Source organism: Acartia tonsa, chromosome 14, assembly GCF_053477335.1.
Source record: "Acartia tonsa isolate MP-2025a chromosome 14, ASM5347733v1, whole genome shotgun sequence".
NCBI lineage: Eukaryota > Metazoa > Arthropoda > Copepoda > Calanoida > Acartiidae > Acartia > Acartia tonsa.
The window spans coordinates 19,828,301-19,844,932 of NC_137273.1; the positions used below are offsets into that span (position 1 = coordinate 19,828,301).

Sequence of the window (16,632 nt, forward strand, 5' to 3'; positions counted from 1 at the left end):
TTTTAGTACTTCATTTTAGGGAAGTCCACAAAGGCAAGGGGATGTTTTTATTGCTATTTTATTGGCGATCCCTCTATACCCATCGATACAGAGACCATTGATGCTAGAGTAGCTTATTTTAAAATATTATTTAGATATAATTTTCTTTTTTTCTTCAATATTTAAAACCATTCCTATATCTGGATGGCTTATGTTCATAATCATTCATTGTTTCTTCATCATTATGTTGTTCATGTTCATAATCTCTTTGTTCATAATCAGAATGACGTTGTTCATACCGAGATTCTTGTTCATGCTCGTATTTTTGTTCATAACCTGAATAAATTGATTAATTGTTTATCGTTTAATTATTTTGGGTACCCTATCTTTAATATTTTTAGGACCTATGTAAAGCATGATTGTAAAGGAGAACCATATCAGTTGATTGGTTAAAAATATTATTCATTACATACGGAAACAGATCCTGATATTTAAAAAATAACTATAAATGTTCTGAATGCCCTCCCCCAAATTAGTTAGAAACCTTTTCTGAACCGTGAGAATATTCTTTTTAAAGAAGAACTATATCAGTTCAGCGGTTAATAATTGACTTTAAAGACACGCATTAAGACACATAGACATTCTGTTACTTTTATAAAAGCATTTAAACAAATGTGAAACACTACGCGCCTATAACAATATGCATAAGTGATTAAGAAGCCTTTTTTATTTCCTCTCTGAAAACAAATTGACAAACGGTCAAAGTGAGTTTTAGTGCAGATGTTCATTTGTCAGAATAAAGCGAGGAAGAAAAAGAGAGAAAAAACATAGAATAAATCTAAATTCAAGATATCTCTATAAATAAATATTTGGTATGCATCTTGTATGCCAGTTGCCATTGGAAATCTTCCCTAAAACACTCACGCCTTTCTTAAATAGGAGCAATACAGATTTCGAATTATTAGAGTGGCTTCGCTACTAAAAACTTTACCTGAAGGTGATCGCTGATCATTGCTGTATTGTTCATGCAGGCTATGTTTGTGAAGATTCTCCTCTTGGTCATGCAGACTTTGGTCGTGTAGACTGTGCTTGTGAAGGTTCTCTTGTAGACTGTGTTGATGTAGACTGTTCATACGATCTGAGGGGGCACCACCTACAATAGGATAATAGAAGTAGTTGTGGAGGGGGGGGGGGGGCGTCGGCGGAGTCGACCCATTCATTTTAAGTTTTAGAAGAAAGATTTTTTGTGGGGGGAGGTTATTTTTTTCCAGGGAAGGTGAAGGTATCCGTCTCAAAATATTAATATACCTGGACCTATAAGAATCTTCATTGTAAAGGAGATACATGTCGATTTAGTAGTTAGCAAGATTGTAAGCCACAGACAGACACATAGTCATCATGTTATATGTATAATGCTTACCTGAACCAGCCAGTTCTGGACGATTCTTGCCACCTTCGGTGTTAAACTCTCTATTTAACAAATCATCACCTACAAAAAAAATATTTACAAACTTTTTCACAATTACTTCAAAGTTTCTTAAAAATCTTGTCAAAAATTTATTTGATTTGTAAATTTACCAAAGTATGATTGTTTAGCCTGTCCGGAGCCAAATTACCACAAAACAAGTAAATAGATATATCGGGTTATGGGCAAGGATATGGTAGTTGGAGATGACTATTTTCTCTTTTGGATATTTGTTTATGTCTTTGTTTATAACACATTAAAAACAAAAAGAAGGTTAATTATATACATTTAAAACCTACAACCTCCATTAAGATGTGTAAAATACTAAAATCTTACCCAGAAAGATGACGTCATTGTACTCGTCTGGAGTTAAAATCTCAAAGAAAAGATATTTAAATCTGGAACTGTTAGCACCTTCTTTATCTTCTAAAAATATATAAAGATATTCGTTATAAGATCTGATGTGATGCCCTTTTCATGATTTATCAGATAAGTTTACTATTTGTCTAGGGAAGTTTGTGGAGGTAGGGTTTACTGATCATTTACGGGAGTGAAAATTTGATTCAAATAGTGAATGATGTATTGAAAAAAATAGTTATTTTACGCTTTTCATTATGTATAACTTTCCGCGGATAGCAAAATTAAAAAGTTGTCTATGATACGATACATAATTTTTTAGTATGGCTTAAAACAGATTTTGATCCAGCGAAGATTAATCGGTTTCAATGTTAAACTGGAAAATGTTTACCTAATTGTGAATATTTATTTCTAACTTCTTCATTAAATCTCTCCCATTTCTCCTAAACAATATTGACCATTATAATAAATTACTAGCGGCCACGCCCCCTTCCTTGAAGCCTCTATGGACACTTAAGGTGGTGAGGAGAGGGTGATTAATTTTAATTTTAAAAAAGTAAAAAATTGTGGTTGGGATTCTTTTTTTTCTGTCAGGGTTAATTTTTCTTGGGAGAGTGGAGATAACCTCCCTAAAAAAAAGTTACAAACATTCCATGAACCTATGGGAAGCTTCACTGCAATTGAGAACCATATAGGTTCAGTGATTAGCGAGATCATTCGCTACAAATAGAAAAAGCTTACTACTTTATAATATAGGATTTTTGAACTACTCCTACCCCCTTATAAGGAGGGGGGGGGGGGAGGGGTTATTGCTCAATAGTCACTGTGTGTGAAAGTACAGAATTTTGTGTTATGACCGAATGATGTTTTTTTTTGTATTTTACCTTTTCTTTTTCATCTGATTGAAAGTTTTGATCAGCCGTTACTTGGATATTATACGATGGAGACATCTCCATTTCTTCTCCATTTTCTATGTGGATACCTAAAAAGAAAGATATAATATACACGAACTAACTGAAATAAGGGATATAAATATACGTGGATATCACGACAGGAAAAAAATTGTCGTCAATTTAGGTTGCTAATATGGACAATACTTTTTGGTCATTTAGTTCATCAAATAGGTAGGGAGAGGTAAAAATTGTGGACGTGGGGAGGAGTATTTTTATTTTAGCCAGCTGAGAGTTTCACTTTATTAGAGTACATGAAAATCTCGTGTATCCAAGTAATAATAAATCCATTACAAATAGATAGATAAACAAAAATAATAGGCTCTAGCAGAGGGTGGAAGCATCCTCCTCCAAAGTAATTAAAACCTTCCCTGTGCCTATAGATAGCTTCACTGTAAAGGAGAAATATATCGGTTCAGCGGCTAGCGAGACCCTACATTCGTTGGCTTATTATTGGAGAACATTATTAAAATTGTAATCGGTTGGTGTCAAAACGTTTCAACTACTAATTGTTATCTACAGAAGTGGCAATCTGTGTATCATCATTGGGGATGTACATCAATTTATCTGCCTTTTTCTCATCCCGTTTAATCAGACAGTCACACAGCTAGACATTCTGCTACTTTTATAAAAGGATAGATAGATAGATAGATAGATAACTCTATCTGTCATATGATGGATAAAATTAATCCATTGAATTGAAGATGACTTCCTTGTGCTTATGACAATTTTTAAAAATCATTTTATTTTAATTTTTCTTACAAATGCTCAACAAACAGAATTTAATCCATCTCAAACATAATTAATTTTGAGAGCGATGATACTCTATAAGTGTTTGTGTCTGTCATTCTGTCTTTCTTTTCATAATTTTAGAGTACAGATAATCTAGTATAGCTTCAAAACCGATTATTATCCACTGGATCTCCACTATACTGAAAAATCATGTATAACATCGTATTACAAACAATTTTTCACGATTAATAACCATTTTTGTTAGCTAGTTACTTCGGCCCCTCAGGCCAACAAAACTGGTATTAATCTTAATTTTTCATTTTAGCATTCGCAGATAGCTGTCTATAATATGATGCAAACAATAACTATTCCTTCACACACCCTTCACTCACTTAACTTCCCTTGACCTCCACTTTCCCTTTCTTCTATGCGATGCAGGGAAGCAGCTTATAGTGCCTAATAAAAAATGACGTCATACAATACAAATGACCAATGATAGGCCAGATTATATTGTAATTGACCAATATTAAAATGTAAACTGGCCTAGTACAGATAATTTGTATTGTATGACGTCATTTTTATTAGGCACTTTAGGCTGCTTTCGATGCAGGAAAAAAAACATGCATTTACTTTTTCTACGATTGATTTGTCTCCGATTAAGTTTTAAATCTAAGTTAAAAATAAACAATAAATATCATCAATTGTTTGAAATAATGATGATGATTGTTAGTTTAGAAATGTCACTGAAACACTAACAACAAGTAGAATTATGTCCATAAGTAGCGCAGTAAAGTAGCCGGACAAAGTGTTTCAAAAATCAGCCATGAAACGTCATAAAAATGAGGGATTATCCATCTCTTTTTTGGAGGTTTTCTTTCCCACTTCTCCTCTCATCTCCTTCATTTTTATGACGTATCATGGCTTATCTTTATAGAAATATTACAGATGAATTGTGTTATAAAGAAAATCCCAATTTTCAGAGTAAGTTGTGAGTGGTTAAATTTGATTAATACCTTTAAGGATAACCTTTATAATAGCCACCCCCCAAGTTACTGACATCCCAACTATTTCGACACATTACAATCTTTCCCGATTTTGTATTACTTTTGCGGAACATGATTCCAGTTACGTCATATTTTTCTTTCCCGAAAAAGGGAAGGGGGGAAGAAAATCTCTTCAAAAGAGATGGGGAAAACCCCCTTTTCTCCCATCTCTTTTTTTCTTCCCCCTTCCCTTTTTCGGGAAAGAAAAATATGACGTAACTCGAATCATGTTCCGCAAAAGTAATACAAAATCGGGAAAGATTGTAATGTGTCAACTATTTCAGACAATAAATCCTTTGATATTGTGTCCTTTGTCTGGATGTCCTGGGTAATGCATCTTTCATTTAATTACAGCCTTACATACGAACGTACCCTACTTATAGAGTAGACATGTCTTCCAAAATATAGAAATAAACAACTATTTAAGAATGTATGAGAATATTCTACCCTTGAATTTGAAACAAGAATATTACTTATCCAAACAAAAACAAAAACTAAAATATTATTTTGGATTCCATTTAATTACACTTTTAGTAATGGATTTGGCGTTCTAGTGAACCAATCTATCCTCTAGCAAAATACGGGCGCCTAATCAGATGCCTTTTAACCGAAAAGGTATGCGATTGGTTAATTTAGCGGCAAATTATAAATTTAGAAATTCAAAGTTATACCATCTTGTTTGTAATTGTGATGTTAAAGCATAAAAGATTCGCTCAAAGCCTAAAGGACTTTATCAAGAGTGAGGTTAAGTCGCCTTATATTTTAGCTTTTTAGCCTAAAACCATCTTAAACTATTTTAACCTGAGAAAATATAGCCTAAAATAATTCTGGGACTAATATGTGAATTGCCCCAAAATTGGGAAACTCAATCGATTAAGTAGTTATCTAATTGTTCAGCTACATACAAAAAAAACCTTACAACTTTATTTAACAGGATGAATAAAGCTGGTTAGAGAGTGTCTTTTCGATCTGGACATAAAATAAAAAAAATGTCCTTAAATGCGTTGATTTTATTCATTAATTTCACAGATAAACATTAAGAAGTAATTATTATAGATAGAATTTACTTATTTATCCTATTAGAAAAGTAACAGGATGTCTACATGTTTGTCTCTCTGTCTGTACCGAAAGAACTTGCTAATCACTGGATATAGATTACAATGTAGCTTCTTATCGGACCTCGGAAGGTTTATAACTATTTTGGGGAAGGATAACTCGTTCCTTCCACGCTAAAATAAACAAACAAAAATATACCCCCATAAATAAAAACTTATTCTAATCTAAAGTTTAAGGTTATTTGTCGCCGCTGTCCTTCAGAGGACTATAGGGGCATACTATTGTTTCCATTAATATCTCGCTAACAACTGATCCGATTGAGTTCTCACATTGAGTTTTAGCAAAGCTTTTCATATGTCCCAGGATAGTTTTAGGTCCATTCCACTTTTGATTTAGAGTCACCAGTTGGTTTTAAGCTTTTTTCTGTCCCCCCTTCCCCCGCCTTCGAATACAGAGCCCATAGATGCTAGAAGCGTACCAGCTTGTAATTAAAGTAAATCCAACATTAAGACATCACCAAACAATACAAATTAAAAATATTTGGATGAATGTATTTGTAAAATCCTTATGCTACCATTAAGAAATTAAACATGTCTAAAACAATCAAATAGATAGACATTTTATCTCTTCTTAATGATATAGAGATTTATCAAATAAATAAATAGCTGAAAATGTAGTATCAAGGACGATTTATGTCAATAAGTATCTCAGGAACAGCTAATAGAGTAAAAATTTTATTCTAAAGATATTTTATAAAAAAATATGGAAAAATAAAATCAAATTTTAAATATTAAATATTGATTGGTTGGTTCAAATTAATTCTTTTAATCTACAGAAGGTTTAAATTTGTTTTTCTTTAATTGAGTATGTATGTACATCAGTGAATTGTCCATTGTCTTATCCCATATAATCCATGGTATTGGTCAATTTATAATAGCCCTAATTAGGACCCTAATAGGGGCCCCTCAAACTGACATCTAAATTCTATAATCAGGAGTCAAGGAATGGACAAATAAAGATGTTAAACCTTATTTATTATTAGCGAAGCAACTCTATAATTGTCTGCTTGATTTCTGTGTTTCTGTTGTACAATTTCTAACTCGCTACCTCGCTACTTCTCTATTTTGCTATCTTTCTAGCAAAATTTTCACTTTCTGTCCTTCTCTATCTCTCTCTCTCACTCTTTCTATCTCTCTTTTTTTCGTTACCACTCTCTCTCTCTCTCTCTTTCTAAATGTATGCCATTATGTTTAGTTTATAATGCGGAAAAAATAGCATTTATTAGTTGGTCAAAATTTTAACAAATAAACTTATCCTTTTAACATGTGAAAATTGGATTCTTAGGGATAACAAGTGTGATAACATCCATAAAAGCCCAGCAACTTAAACAGATGCACAAACTAATATTAACCAGCTAATAGTGACATTGGTCATGATATTTAAAAAAATGACTTAACAGTGGCGTTATATCGCACAAACAGGCTCTAAATGTAGAGAAGCTTCGCTATTACAAAATTGAGTACGGACAAGAAAACGATGGATAAATAGAAGATTATGGGTCAAATTAAAACCTTCTGTTGTTATATGGGAAATTAAAATAAGAGAAAATTATATCACAATTCCCACTATAAGGGCTTGTATTCAGATAAATATTTCCTTTTATTAATAAAAAAAATAAAGAGGAGTACGGAAGAATGAGAGAGAGAGAGAGAGAGAGAGAGAGAGAGAGAGAGTGAGAGAGAGAAAGAGAGAGAGAGAGAGAGAGAGAGAGAAAGAGAGAGAGAGAGAGAGAGAAAGAGAGAGAAAGAGAGAGAGAGAGAGAGAGAGAGAGAGAGAGAGAGAGAGAAGAGAGAGAGAGAGAGAGAGAGAGAGAGAGAGAGAGAGAGAAAGAAAGAGAGAGAGAGAGAGAGAGAGAGAGAGAAAGAGAGAGAAAATAAAAAAAACTAAAATAAAAAATTGGGTTTGGGATCCCTAACGTTTTTTTTATTTAAAAAAAATCTAAATTAAAAAAATGGGTTTTAAAAGATAAAGAACCAAGAGAAAGAGAAAAAAGAAATTTACTTTTTAGATTATCTTTAGATCTATTATAAAATTGATGTTATCATACATCAAATCAAATATGAGATGTTAAATAGATCAAAATTATACCTTCTATTCACATTAATGTGCTATTAAAGGAAACTCCATACTTATATTTAGGCGGATTTTGAAATGTTAAAACATAAATTTTCTATCATATTATAAAAAGCAAAAAGTATTTTGTTTGTCTATTAACGTCTTGGTAAAAATGGAACCGATTAAGTTCTCCATTTTATAGCACACTTCATAAATGTCCAGGAATGGTTTAGGGCTATTTTATCTTTTATAATCAAGTCAAAATAAGATTTATAGCTATTTTTATGCCTAGTAGGTTGTTAATCAAGCCATCAAATAAAGAGCCCCTAGATGCTAGAGGCGAAACATATTGTAATATAAAATTAATTGATTTATTGACAATAAGTGCAAATAACATCTAAAGATATTAAAGTCAATGACTGTCCTTTAAAGAAATTTGGACCAAAAGAAGGAGAGTAGAGGAATTTTCTGATATTGATGACTTTTAAATCATTTTTTTTATCAGACTCTTGTTGACTTAGATGCCATAGGGGAAAACAAGGATCAAAACAATCAAAAGCGAAGATTTTATAAAAAGAATTGGTCAAATAGATGCGCAAGGAGGAAGAAGTCATTGGAATATAAATTATATTGGTATTCAAAGTTCTTTAAGATTTTTCTCTCAATTTTTAATGAGAAAAATGTAGTAATCAAAAATCTAGATTGGGTGGTTCAAATTAGAATGTCCAAACTGAAGATGTATATATAAAGAAGTAAAATTACTTTACAAAGGCTAAAAAAGGTTCCTAAAGGTGTCTATATAAAACATTTTTTTTGTAATTGCAAATATAGAAAAAATGTTAAAATTTTTTAAAGCAAAATGTCCATAAAAGCACAACAAATACGATCTGAAATAACATAGATGAGTTTAATTAAATAAAGCATAATGATGAAAGTTGGCTGAACAGAAAGATGGGCGAATGACTGATTAAAGAGTAGCCTCACTATTAAAAGTTAAAAGATTATTTGACGAAAGTTATTGAAATTGCCATTTTAAATTGAAAAGACGTTTAATATTGGCTGGTCAGACAAACGGACGGAAACACTATTTTAGATTTTATCATTGCTATTTTAAGATAATAACCAAAATGGATAAACGTATAATGGTAGCGACTTTGAAAAAAAAAAGAATCAAGGACAATTTTAAACCCGGGGCATTTTCATTATTAACTTTCTCAAGAGTCACAGAGATGCGGGGATTGGTTAATAGAAGATAAACTGTATTTACCCCAACATATTTCAATATCAATATAAACAACATGTCAAGTATATGAACACATTTTTCATTACTTAAAATGACATTCTTAGAAGGTCATTATAATGTACAAATTTTGAATCAAAAGGCATAATAATCAAAAGACAATGGCCGTTAAATTGATATACGTCCCTAATAGTGACACACAAATTCACTACTTCTGTAGATTACAATTAGTGATTAGAACGTTTGGACACTGAACTTTAAGAACCAACTAATTCAAATTCAAAAATGTCCCCAAAGTTGTAAAGCCAACGAATAAGAAAACTTTATAATAAATCTTTGGGAACTAGTGTAAAAACACCCCAATGTCCCCTCCCTCCCTGGTAGAAATATATTTAAACGAATAAATATAAATGTTGTTCTTATAGTCGAAGTTAATGGTGGATAAAATATAAACATTTTATTTTATTGACATATCCTACTATCTATGGAGAACATCACAAAATTAGAGCACCTTCTTTTTATGTGGTTTAACAATTTCTTTTATGTTGTTGTTATCTATTTACTGTTTTATGCAAAGAGTCTCCTTAACTACTAAACTGATATGGTTCTCCTTTACAGTGAAGCTTCTGAACCTCCTCTCACTCCTGCTTTGTCGTTTTCCAACTCAAATAATTAACACCCTCAAATAAAGGAACATTTACAGAAAACCTACCAACAGCAGTAAAAAGACAATTTTAACGTCTTTATCTATGACAATGTTTGGGTCGAGACTTGAACGCATAACCTCATAAAAAATAGTTTTGATAATTTATATTCTTACCTTTAACTGAAGAGTGTAGAAACAAAACAGCAGGGAAAAATAAATCTAAACAAAAGAATAGTTGAATATAAATGTGAGTGTGTTTATTAAGATCTCTTAAATTTTAGGACTACAATAATGTATATTAGTTAGGAGTAAATTTATTTTCATTGGGTGGTGAAAAAAATTGCATAATAAAATAAAATAAATTTCAATAATTTGTAAAAGTGGATAGATTCTTGATACGATAGATAAGAAGAAATATCAAGACAGCGTTTGTCATTTTTGTGTTACAGATGGACAGACATTATCAGATATAGAGTAGCTTCGTTATTAAAAACTCACATAGTTTTCTATTCATCTTTGCTTATGAATTATTTCTTCCTTGATTTATCTAAGATAATCCATTATTCATTATTCTAAACTTTTTTTGATTCACATCATTTTTGCTTTATATTCTGAAATTAAATACAAAAAAATATATTAAAACACAAACTATAGTTACTAAATTCTTTCCTTAAAGGGAACTATGTTTCTAACAGCATAGGTTATGTTAAGGTTTCAATTAATGCCATAAATAAAAATAATTATTACATCTTGAAAATTTGTCATTTTCTCGGCTGCTTTTCCAATTAGATTGCTGACTTTTTAAAGAATAATAATTATTTTATCACATTATATAGGTTAGGTGTTAACAATCATAAGATTAGCAAAGAATATTTGTAAAGGAGAAGTAGTAGTTGATGCTGATGGCTTCTTTGGCACTTTATATTCTTCTATCACTGGGTTAGGTGTGTAATTATGTTTAGGTGGTTCATGGCTTAATGCATAAGTTTCATGAGGAACTGCATTATAATTTTCTGTAAGGGGAGTATACTTTGGAATTACTGTAGGACTTGGCATGTTATAGTTATTTATTGGGATTATATAGATTTCTGAAGATTCATAACTATTTGGAGGTTGGTTATAAGCTTCAATTGGTGGGTTATATTCTTCAATTATAGGATCTTTATATGATTCTATTGGAGGATCTTTATAAGCTGGTTTTGGAGGATTATATTGTTCTAAAATAGGTTGGTTATAATGTTCCATTGGGGGTGAATATTCTGGTTCTATCACAATTGGTATGTACTCTATCACAGCTGGTTCATATTCATTATAAGCATTTGCAGTTTTGGGTGGGTTGTAATGGTTCTCAATTGGTTGTTTAATGCCATGGTAATGTGAAGCATATTTTGGTGTGTTATATGATTCTATGATATGTGTTTCTGTATGTAACTCTTGTTTAGGATGACTGTAGGTTTCAATTTGATGCTTTTCAGGCTGTATTATAGTCTGGGGGGTTTTGTAGTCTTCTAAGAGGGATTTATACCCCCCAGGCTCAGGTTCATCATAATGTTCTGGAAACATTAATATGTAATAAATAGTTTCTTCTTCTTCTTCTATTGCAGGGGTCAGATACTTATCTGAAGTAATGAATTTATTTTCTACTGGAGTTACTTTATGTTCCAGTAAATCCTGTGGATTTATTATTGGAATTAATTGATTTTCTAATAAAATTGGATTATTTTCCATTATATTTGGTGGATTTTTTAATAATTTTGGATGATTTTCTGTGTGAATTAATTGATTTTCTTCTATGAATTTAACATATTGATGGCTTGGAATTTTGTAGAAGTTGTGTTGGGGTATGTGAAAAGAGATGTGATGATATGGATTGTGGTAATCTAAATTTAATATTACTGTAAGATTTTTAAAAAGATTAATGAACCAATTTTTCTTTTTATTTATATTATTATACCTATAATTCAAACCTTATTTTTTAAATAAATTTAAAATAAGGGTTGCGAGTTTTTTTTACTTTAGGTCATGTTAGGTTACCTTGTGGCTTGGAAGCGTTAGGGCATCCCCCCCCCCCCCTAAGGAACAAAATACTCCACCCAAATATTTTAAATTTAATTAAAAAATTTGGGAGGGTCCGTGTTCGACAGTTGCTTTGAGGGGTAACATCAAACTAACTATCTACCTATTTATTTATTCTCTGTATATAAACATAATTATCTAAGCTTTGCATTTTACATGAAATTTTACAGTAAATTTCCTTTGTCTTTAAGACAGACATTGCTACAGCCATCAAAACAGCAGAAACCATTGTGTGGACAATCTTCATCCGGCACCCCTAAAAATAATATATTTAAGTTATTCTTTATTCAGTAACCATGAATATTAAATTGTTTTCTTCTATAGGAATTAGCTAATGGCATTAGAAACCATAAAGGAACACTTTTGGATTAAGCCAAAGACGCTCAATTTTTTTTATGAGATGGGGGAGGGTTGTTTAAAATATCAATAAGGGGTTTTTACATGCTGGTGGAGCGAGGGCGGGGGAGAGTTAAGACTTTTATCACTCACCAACTTAACTATAAATCAATTTTTTACATACTATTTATATTGTCCGTTCATTTTTTCTATCTATCTATCTAAAGAGTGTTAAAATAAAAACCAATCGCTTCACTTTTTTCAATATAAACCTTACAGTTTTGGTCCAAAACTAATAAAAAATAATACAATTCATGCCCAAGCAATGACAATGAGAAAACAATATTGAATTTTGAATCTACTCACCCTTCCAGAGCCCTAGAGCTAAAGACCTAGCACTTGCAGAGAAATTTGCCCTACGCCGAAAGTGCATATTTTATTACAAATTTGTCTTTTTAAAAACCAATCACTCACAATTTGAACCACCATAAGTACTTAAAATCTTGTAGATAGACCCCATAATGTTTGGAGTTTTTGATGGGGCATGTAAAGAGCTTTCTCTAGACACCTTAACAAGCTTAGCCGATTTGGCATCAAAAAGAAAGACCTGGCAATCATCAAGAACTAGAAATAGACAGAACGTCATGCCTCAAAGTTGAATGTCTTTTTTTATGTCAAATTGGCATATATTGAGTTAGAAACCTTGTTAAGGTGTCTAAAGAAAGGTCTTTACATGCTCCATCAAAAACTCTAAACATTATGGGGTCTATCTCCAAGATTTGAAGTACTTATGGTGGTTCAAATTGTGAGCGATCGGTTATTTTTTTTAACACCCTTTATCTATTAATCTATCCATCCATCCACTTTATTATTTATCTATTAATCTATTCATTTATTCTATTATTTATCTATCTTTTTATCAATCTATTCATCCATTATATTATTAATCTATCTATCTATTCATCCATTATATTATCTATTAATCCATCTATATATCTATCTATTTATACCTGGACTCCAACATTGATGAACAGGCTGACAGTAACTGACAGGTTTATAGTGGTGACATTCATAGCTCCCTACAGAGACCAATACTTAAAATAGTTTCGTCAACTAGTTTTGTCAAGCTTTTCTATAATTAGGGCCTGTCCGTCTGTAAGTCCGTACTTTAGTAACGGATAGCTAGACATGTTAGAATTAAAACTTTGCTTAGTAATTCTTGTAATAGTAAGATTCGATTAAGAAAGTATAGCAACTCTATAATCGCTATCAGAAAGTCTGTACGTCAATTTAAAACATGCAGAATTTACTCTTTTGACAACAACTTGTATATGATATAATTATCCTATTCATCTGATTTTTTAATATTAATTCATAAGACATCAAGATATACCGTTGTAAGAAAGGCATCTCTATAATTAAGTCCTATATCAACAATAATATCAATTGTAAAATTTTGTTTACAAAAATGTATGAATTATTAAAGTATTGCTCCCTGTATGATGGTGGCTAGTTGGCTTATAATGATGTTGAACCTTTGGAGGAGGAAGGTAACCTTTCATTGGTGGTTGCATCACCATCATATGCTCTAGTTCTGTTTTAAAATATTTTATTTATATATTTTGGACCAATGATTTTTACTTTTTATTGGTTCAAAAAGAATGCTTTGATGGGGCAAACTTTTTTCACTACTCCCCATTCCCCATTAAATTTTAGGGGCGTTTGACTTTTTTAAAAACTTGAAACTCCTCTTGGCAGCTTTAGGGAACTATATCAGATAATTGGAAACCCTTATCAAAGGGGTGTGTAGAGTGGCGTGGAAGAGTGGACACCTAGGGAGGTGTAACCATCCCCTTTAATTTTGTTAGAAGGGTGGATACACCCCTGTTTGTTTGAAAGCTTATATTATATATTTATAGAAAATATTTTTGCCTTGGTGATAAGTATGTTTGTGATTGTACATTTGAGGCGGTAGATATTCTTTATCAGGAGGCAGGTACGAGCACATAACATCTAAAGATAATACAATTTATAGAAAAGCCTCGCAGAAATTCACTTATAAAAAATCTTTTAATATTTTGTCTTCAGAAATGGTTCTAAAAGTAGCATAGTTTACTTTAAATCAATGGTCTAAGCGTCTTTGTATCTTAGTACCAAAGGAAATCTAGAATTCTCTTTGTCTGTCCATTAATCCGTCAGTCCGTAACACTCTTTGAAAAAAATTATATGCTCAGCTGCTAATTCAGATAAATTGCTGATATTTTTGTAATTTTTCCAAGAAGCATTCAGTATACAACTTACATGGTCCGTCGGTCATACAACAAAATATATAAATATAATTTTTCTATGAAGGTTTCGTGATTTTATATCATTCTTCCTTATCATATTCTTTTTTATATTAGCATTGAACATTTGCTCTATTTTTTACTTATAATCCATGATTTTTATGCTTTGCTACTTATGGATATGTCATCCTTGTTTTTATAAAAATTACGACTTTACCTTTGGCTATATTCAGTGCGAGAAGTGCAGGGAAACAAAAACCTGAAAAATATCAAATATATTTAATTTGGGAAAAAACCGGTTATGGCTTGTTTTATACCGGAATTGTCTATGCAAAAAAATAGTTTTCTTATCCGCGGAAAACTGTCTATAAAACGAAATTACTAGTTTGGCTTCGGAACGGATTCAAATTCGCTAGCTTAGACCCGGTTCTGATATATACTGAAATATGAATAAGTATAACAGACAATTTTCCACGAATGATAATAAAAAATAATATCATTTATTGAAGCCGCAGAATATCAAATATCATTAAATGAAAAGTCATAGAAGCAAACTAAATTTATTTTAGAAAAAATAGCTTGCCATATTTTAGCCGCAGCTACCCCCCACAGCCCTGAATTAAAATCGGCCGTAATCTTTTATCTAGCTATTGCCGCAGAAAAGTCGAACCAACAAATTGCGGCTGCCAATCCCATGATAAGATATACTTACAAGGAAACTTGGCCATTGCTGAGGAAAGGAATTTAAATTTCCTACTTGTATATTACATCTTCATTCTGAAAGAAAACATTAATCATTAAAAAAGTTATTTTATACCAACATACCGACTTATTTCTAATTTTCAAAAAGCTTTACATTTGTAAAGAGAAAGTATTTTTCTCTTTTTTATTTTAACAAGGATGACAACATCCATGAAAGCTCTAAAACTGTAGGACAAACAAAAGTGTCAGAACTGAATAATCAGAATATAAATGTACAAGAGTCGAAGCAAAATTGTAAGTAAATTTGTTAAAAAACTGCTTGATACAGAATAATGTTAATGGGCATACTTACATTTTTAGGACTTGATTATAGAGTAGCTTCGCTTATAATATTGTACTTTGTTGTCTCAGGAATCAGCATACCAAAAATCAAGATCAATTGGATAATTAAATCACACAAAAATTTGTTGTTAAATTATTAAAAAACAAACAATATGTTTAAAATGGATGTACGGACATTCTGGACATAATGATTATAGAGTTGCTACGCTTTTTAAATCTTACCTAACTACTACAGGAATCACCATGCAAAGTTTGAAATTTATAGGATTATTCTAACATGCCTAAATTAACTAAAAAAGCTATCCATTCCGGACGGACGGACCGACCTTAATTATAGAAAAGCTTCGCTTTTAAAAATATGGTGTAGTCCATAGATACTAAAGACGGTGCCTTTTATTTTACAGATAATTAGGACATGTTATTTGTTTTACTCATATTTATAATATTTAGTCATATGCACAATAAAGTTATAAACCGCCATTTTTATAAAGTATTAAAAGATAAATATTTTAAAGTTTTGTCCATGACAAAATTGAAGTAAGATAGCTTATCTATTTACTTATTATGAGTAATTCTATAATTGTAATCCACACGTGCTATCTAGAAATTGGATAAGTGTTAGGGTTGGGGATTGAACAACCAAGGAAAAATTAGGTTGCCCCAAACCATTGAACTACTAATATAATCTTATTTACAACTAGCGACTTCACCACTAACATATAGAGACTCTGTATTCGAAGGGTTATGGCAAGACATAAAAAAGGTCAATAAAACAATCCTTAGACTTAGGTATAAAAAAATTGGCCTAAAATTAAGAAATCAATAGTTATCGAAATCTTAAGCTACAGAAAAAAAAACCTTACAAGTTTATGTATGTATAATAGGATAGTATTTTTTTATCAATGCAATGGTTGTGGCCTTTCAAATGTCTTATCTTTAATTCTTATTAAATTTAAAGGACAGTACGTTTTTGTTTTAAATTTTAACATTTTAAATATACTTTGTAAATTTAACCAGTGTTTATAAAATCAAAAGACTGAAACATATTGAGCAATTGATTTAAGTAGACGTGTAAATGTAATATACTTTTAATACAATTTACTTAGATTTTACTTCTTTGTCTACGTTGTATATTGAATTGTACGATAGGTTTTATGTATAAGAAATTTTACGAGGTAATAAAATGTATGATAAGAAATTGGTTAACACTTTTTTCTTTCTTTTTTAGTTTACCACATATTCTAAAAATATTAACAAATAGATATTTAGTTGTAAAAAAAACTTGTTTGTTTATTTTTTTTACAATGA

At 31.1% G+C, this 16,632-nt stretch overlaps 1 protein-coding gene and 1 long non-coding RNA gene across 2 annotated transcripts; both read right to left on the minus strand.

Annotated features, from left to right (window-relative positions):
• Positions 1-154: 154 nt before the first annotated feature.
• LOC145305358 (uncharacterized) lies at positions 155-10,240 on the minus strand. Its single transcript, XM_080146977.1, has 8 exons — positions 10,082-10,240; positions 9,758-9,802; positions 2,686-2,783; positions 2,193-2,244; positions 1,781-1,870; positions 1,400-1,468; positions 971-1,132; positions 155-315 (listed from the first exon to the last, which is right to left on the minus strand). The coding sequence occupies exons 1-8, from the start codon at positions 10,095-10,097 to the stop codon at positions 155-157; spliced, it is 693 nt and encodes a 230-aa protein (XP_080003103.1). The 5' UTR covers positions 10,098-10,240.
• Positions 10,241-13,455: 3,215 nt separating this feature from the next.
• LOC145305359 (uncharacterized) lies at positions 13,456-15,065 on the minus strand. Its single transcript, XR_013874578.1, has 4 exons — positions 14,993-15,065; positions 14,498-14,539; positions 13,928-14,008; positions 13,456-13,589 (listed from the first exon to the last, which is right to left on the minus strand). It is a non-coding gene; the product is annotated as an uncharacterized LOC145305359 (long non-coding RNA).
• Positions 15,066-16,632: the final 1,567 nt, after the last annotated feature.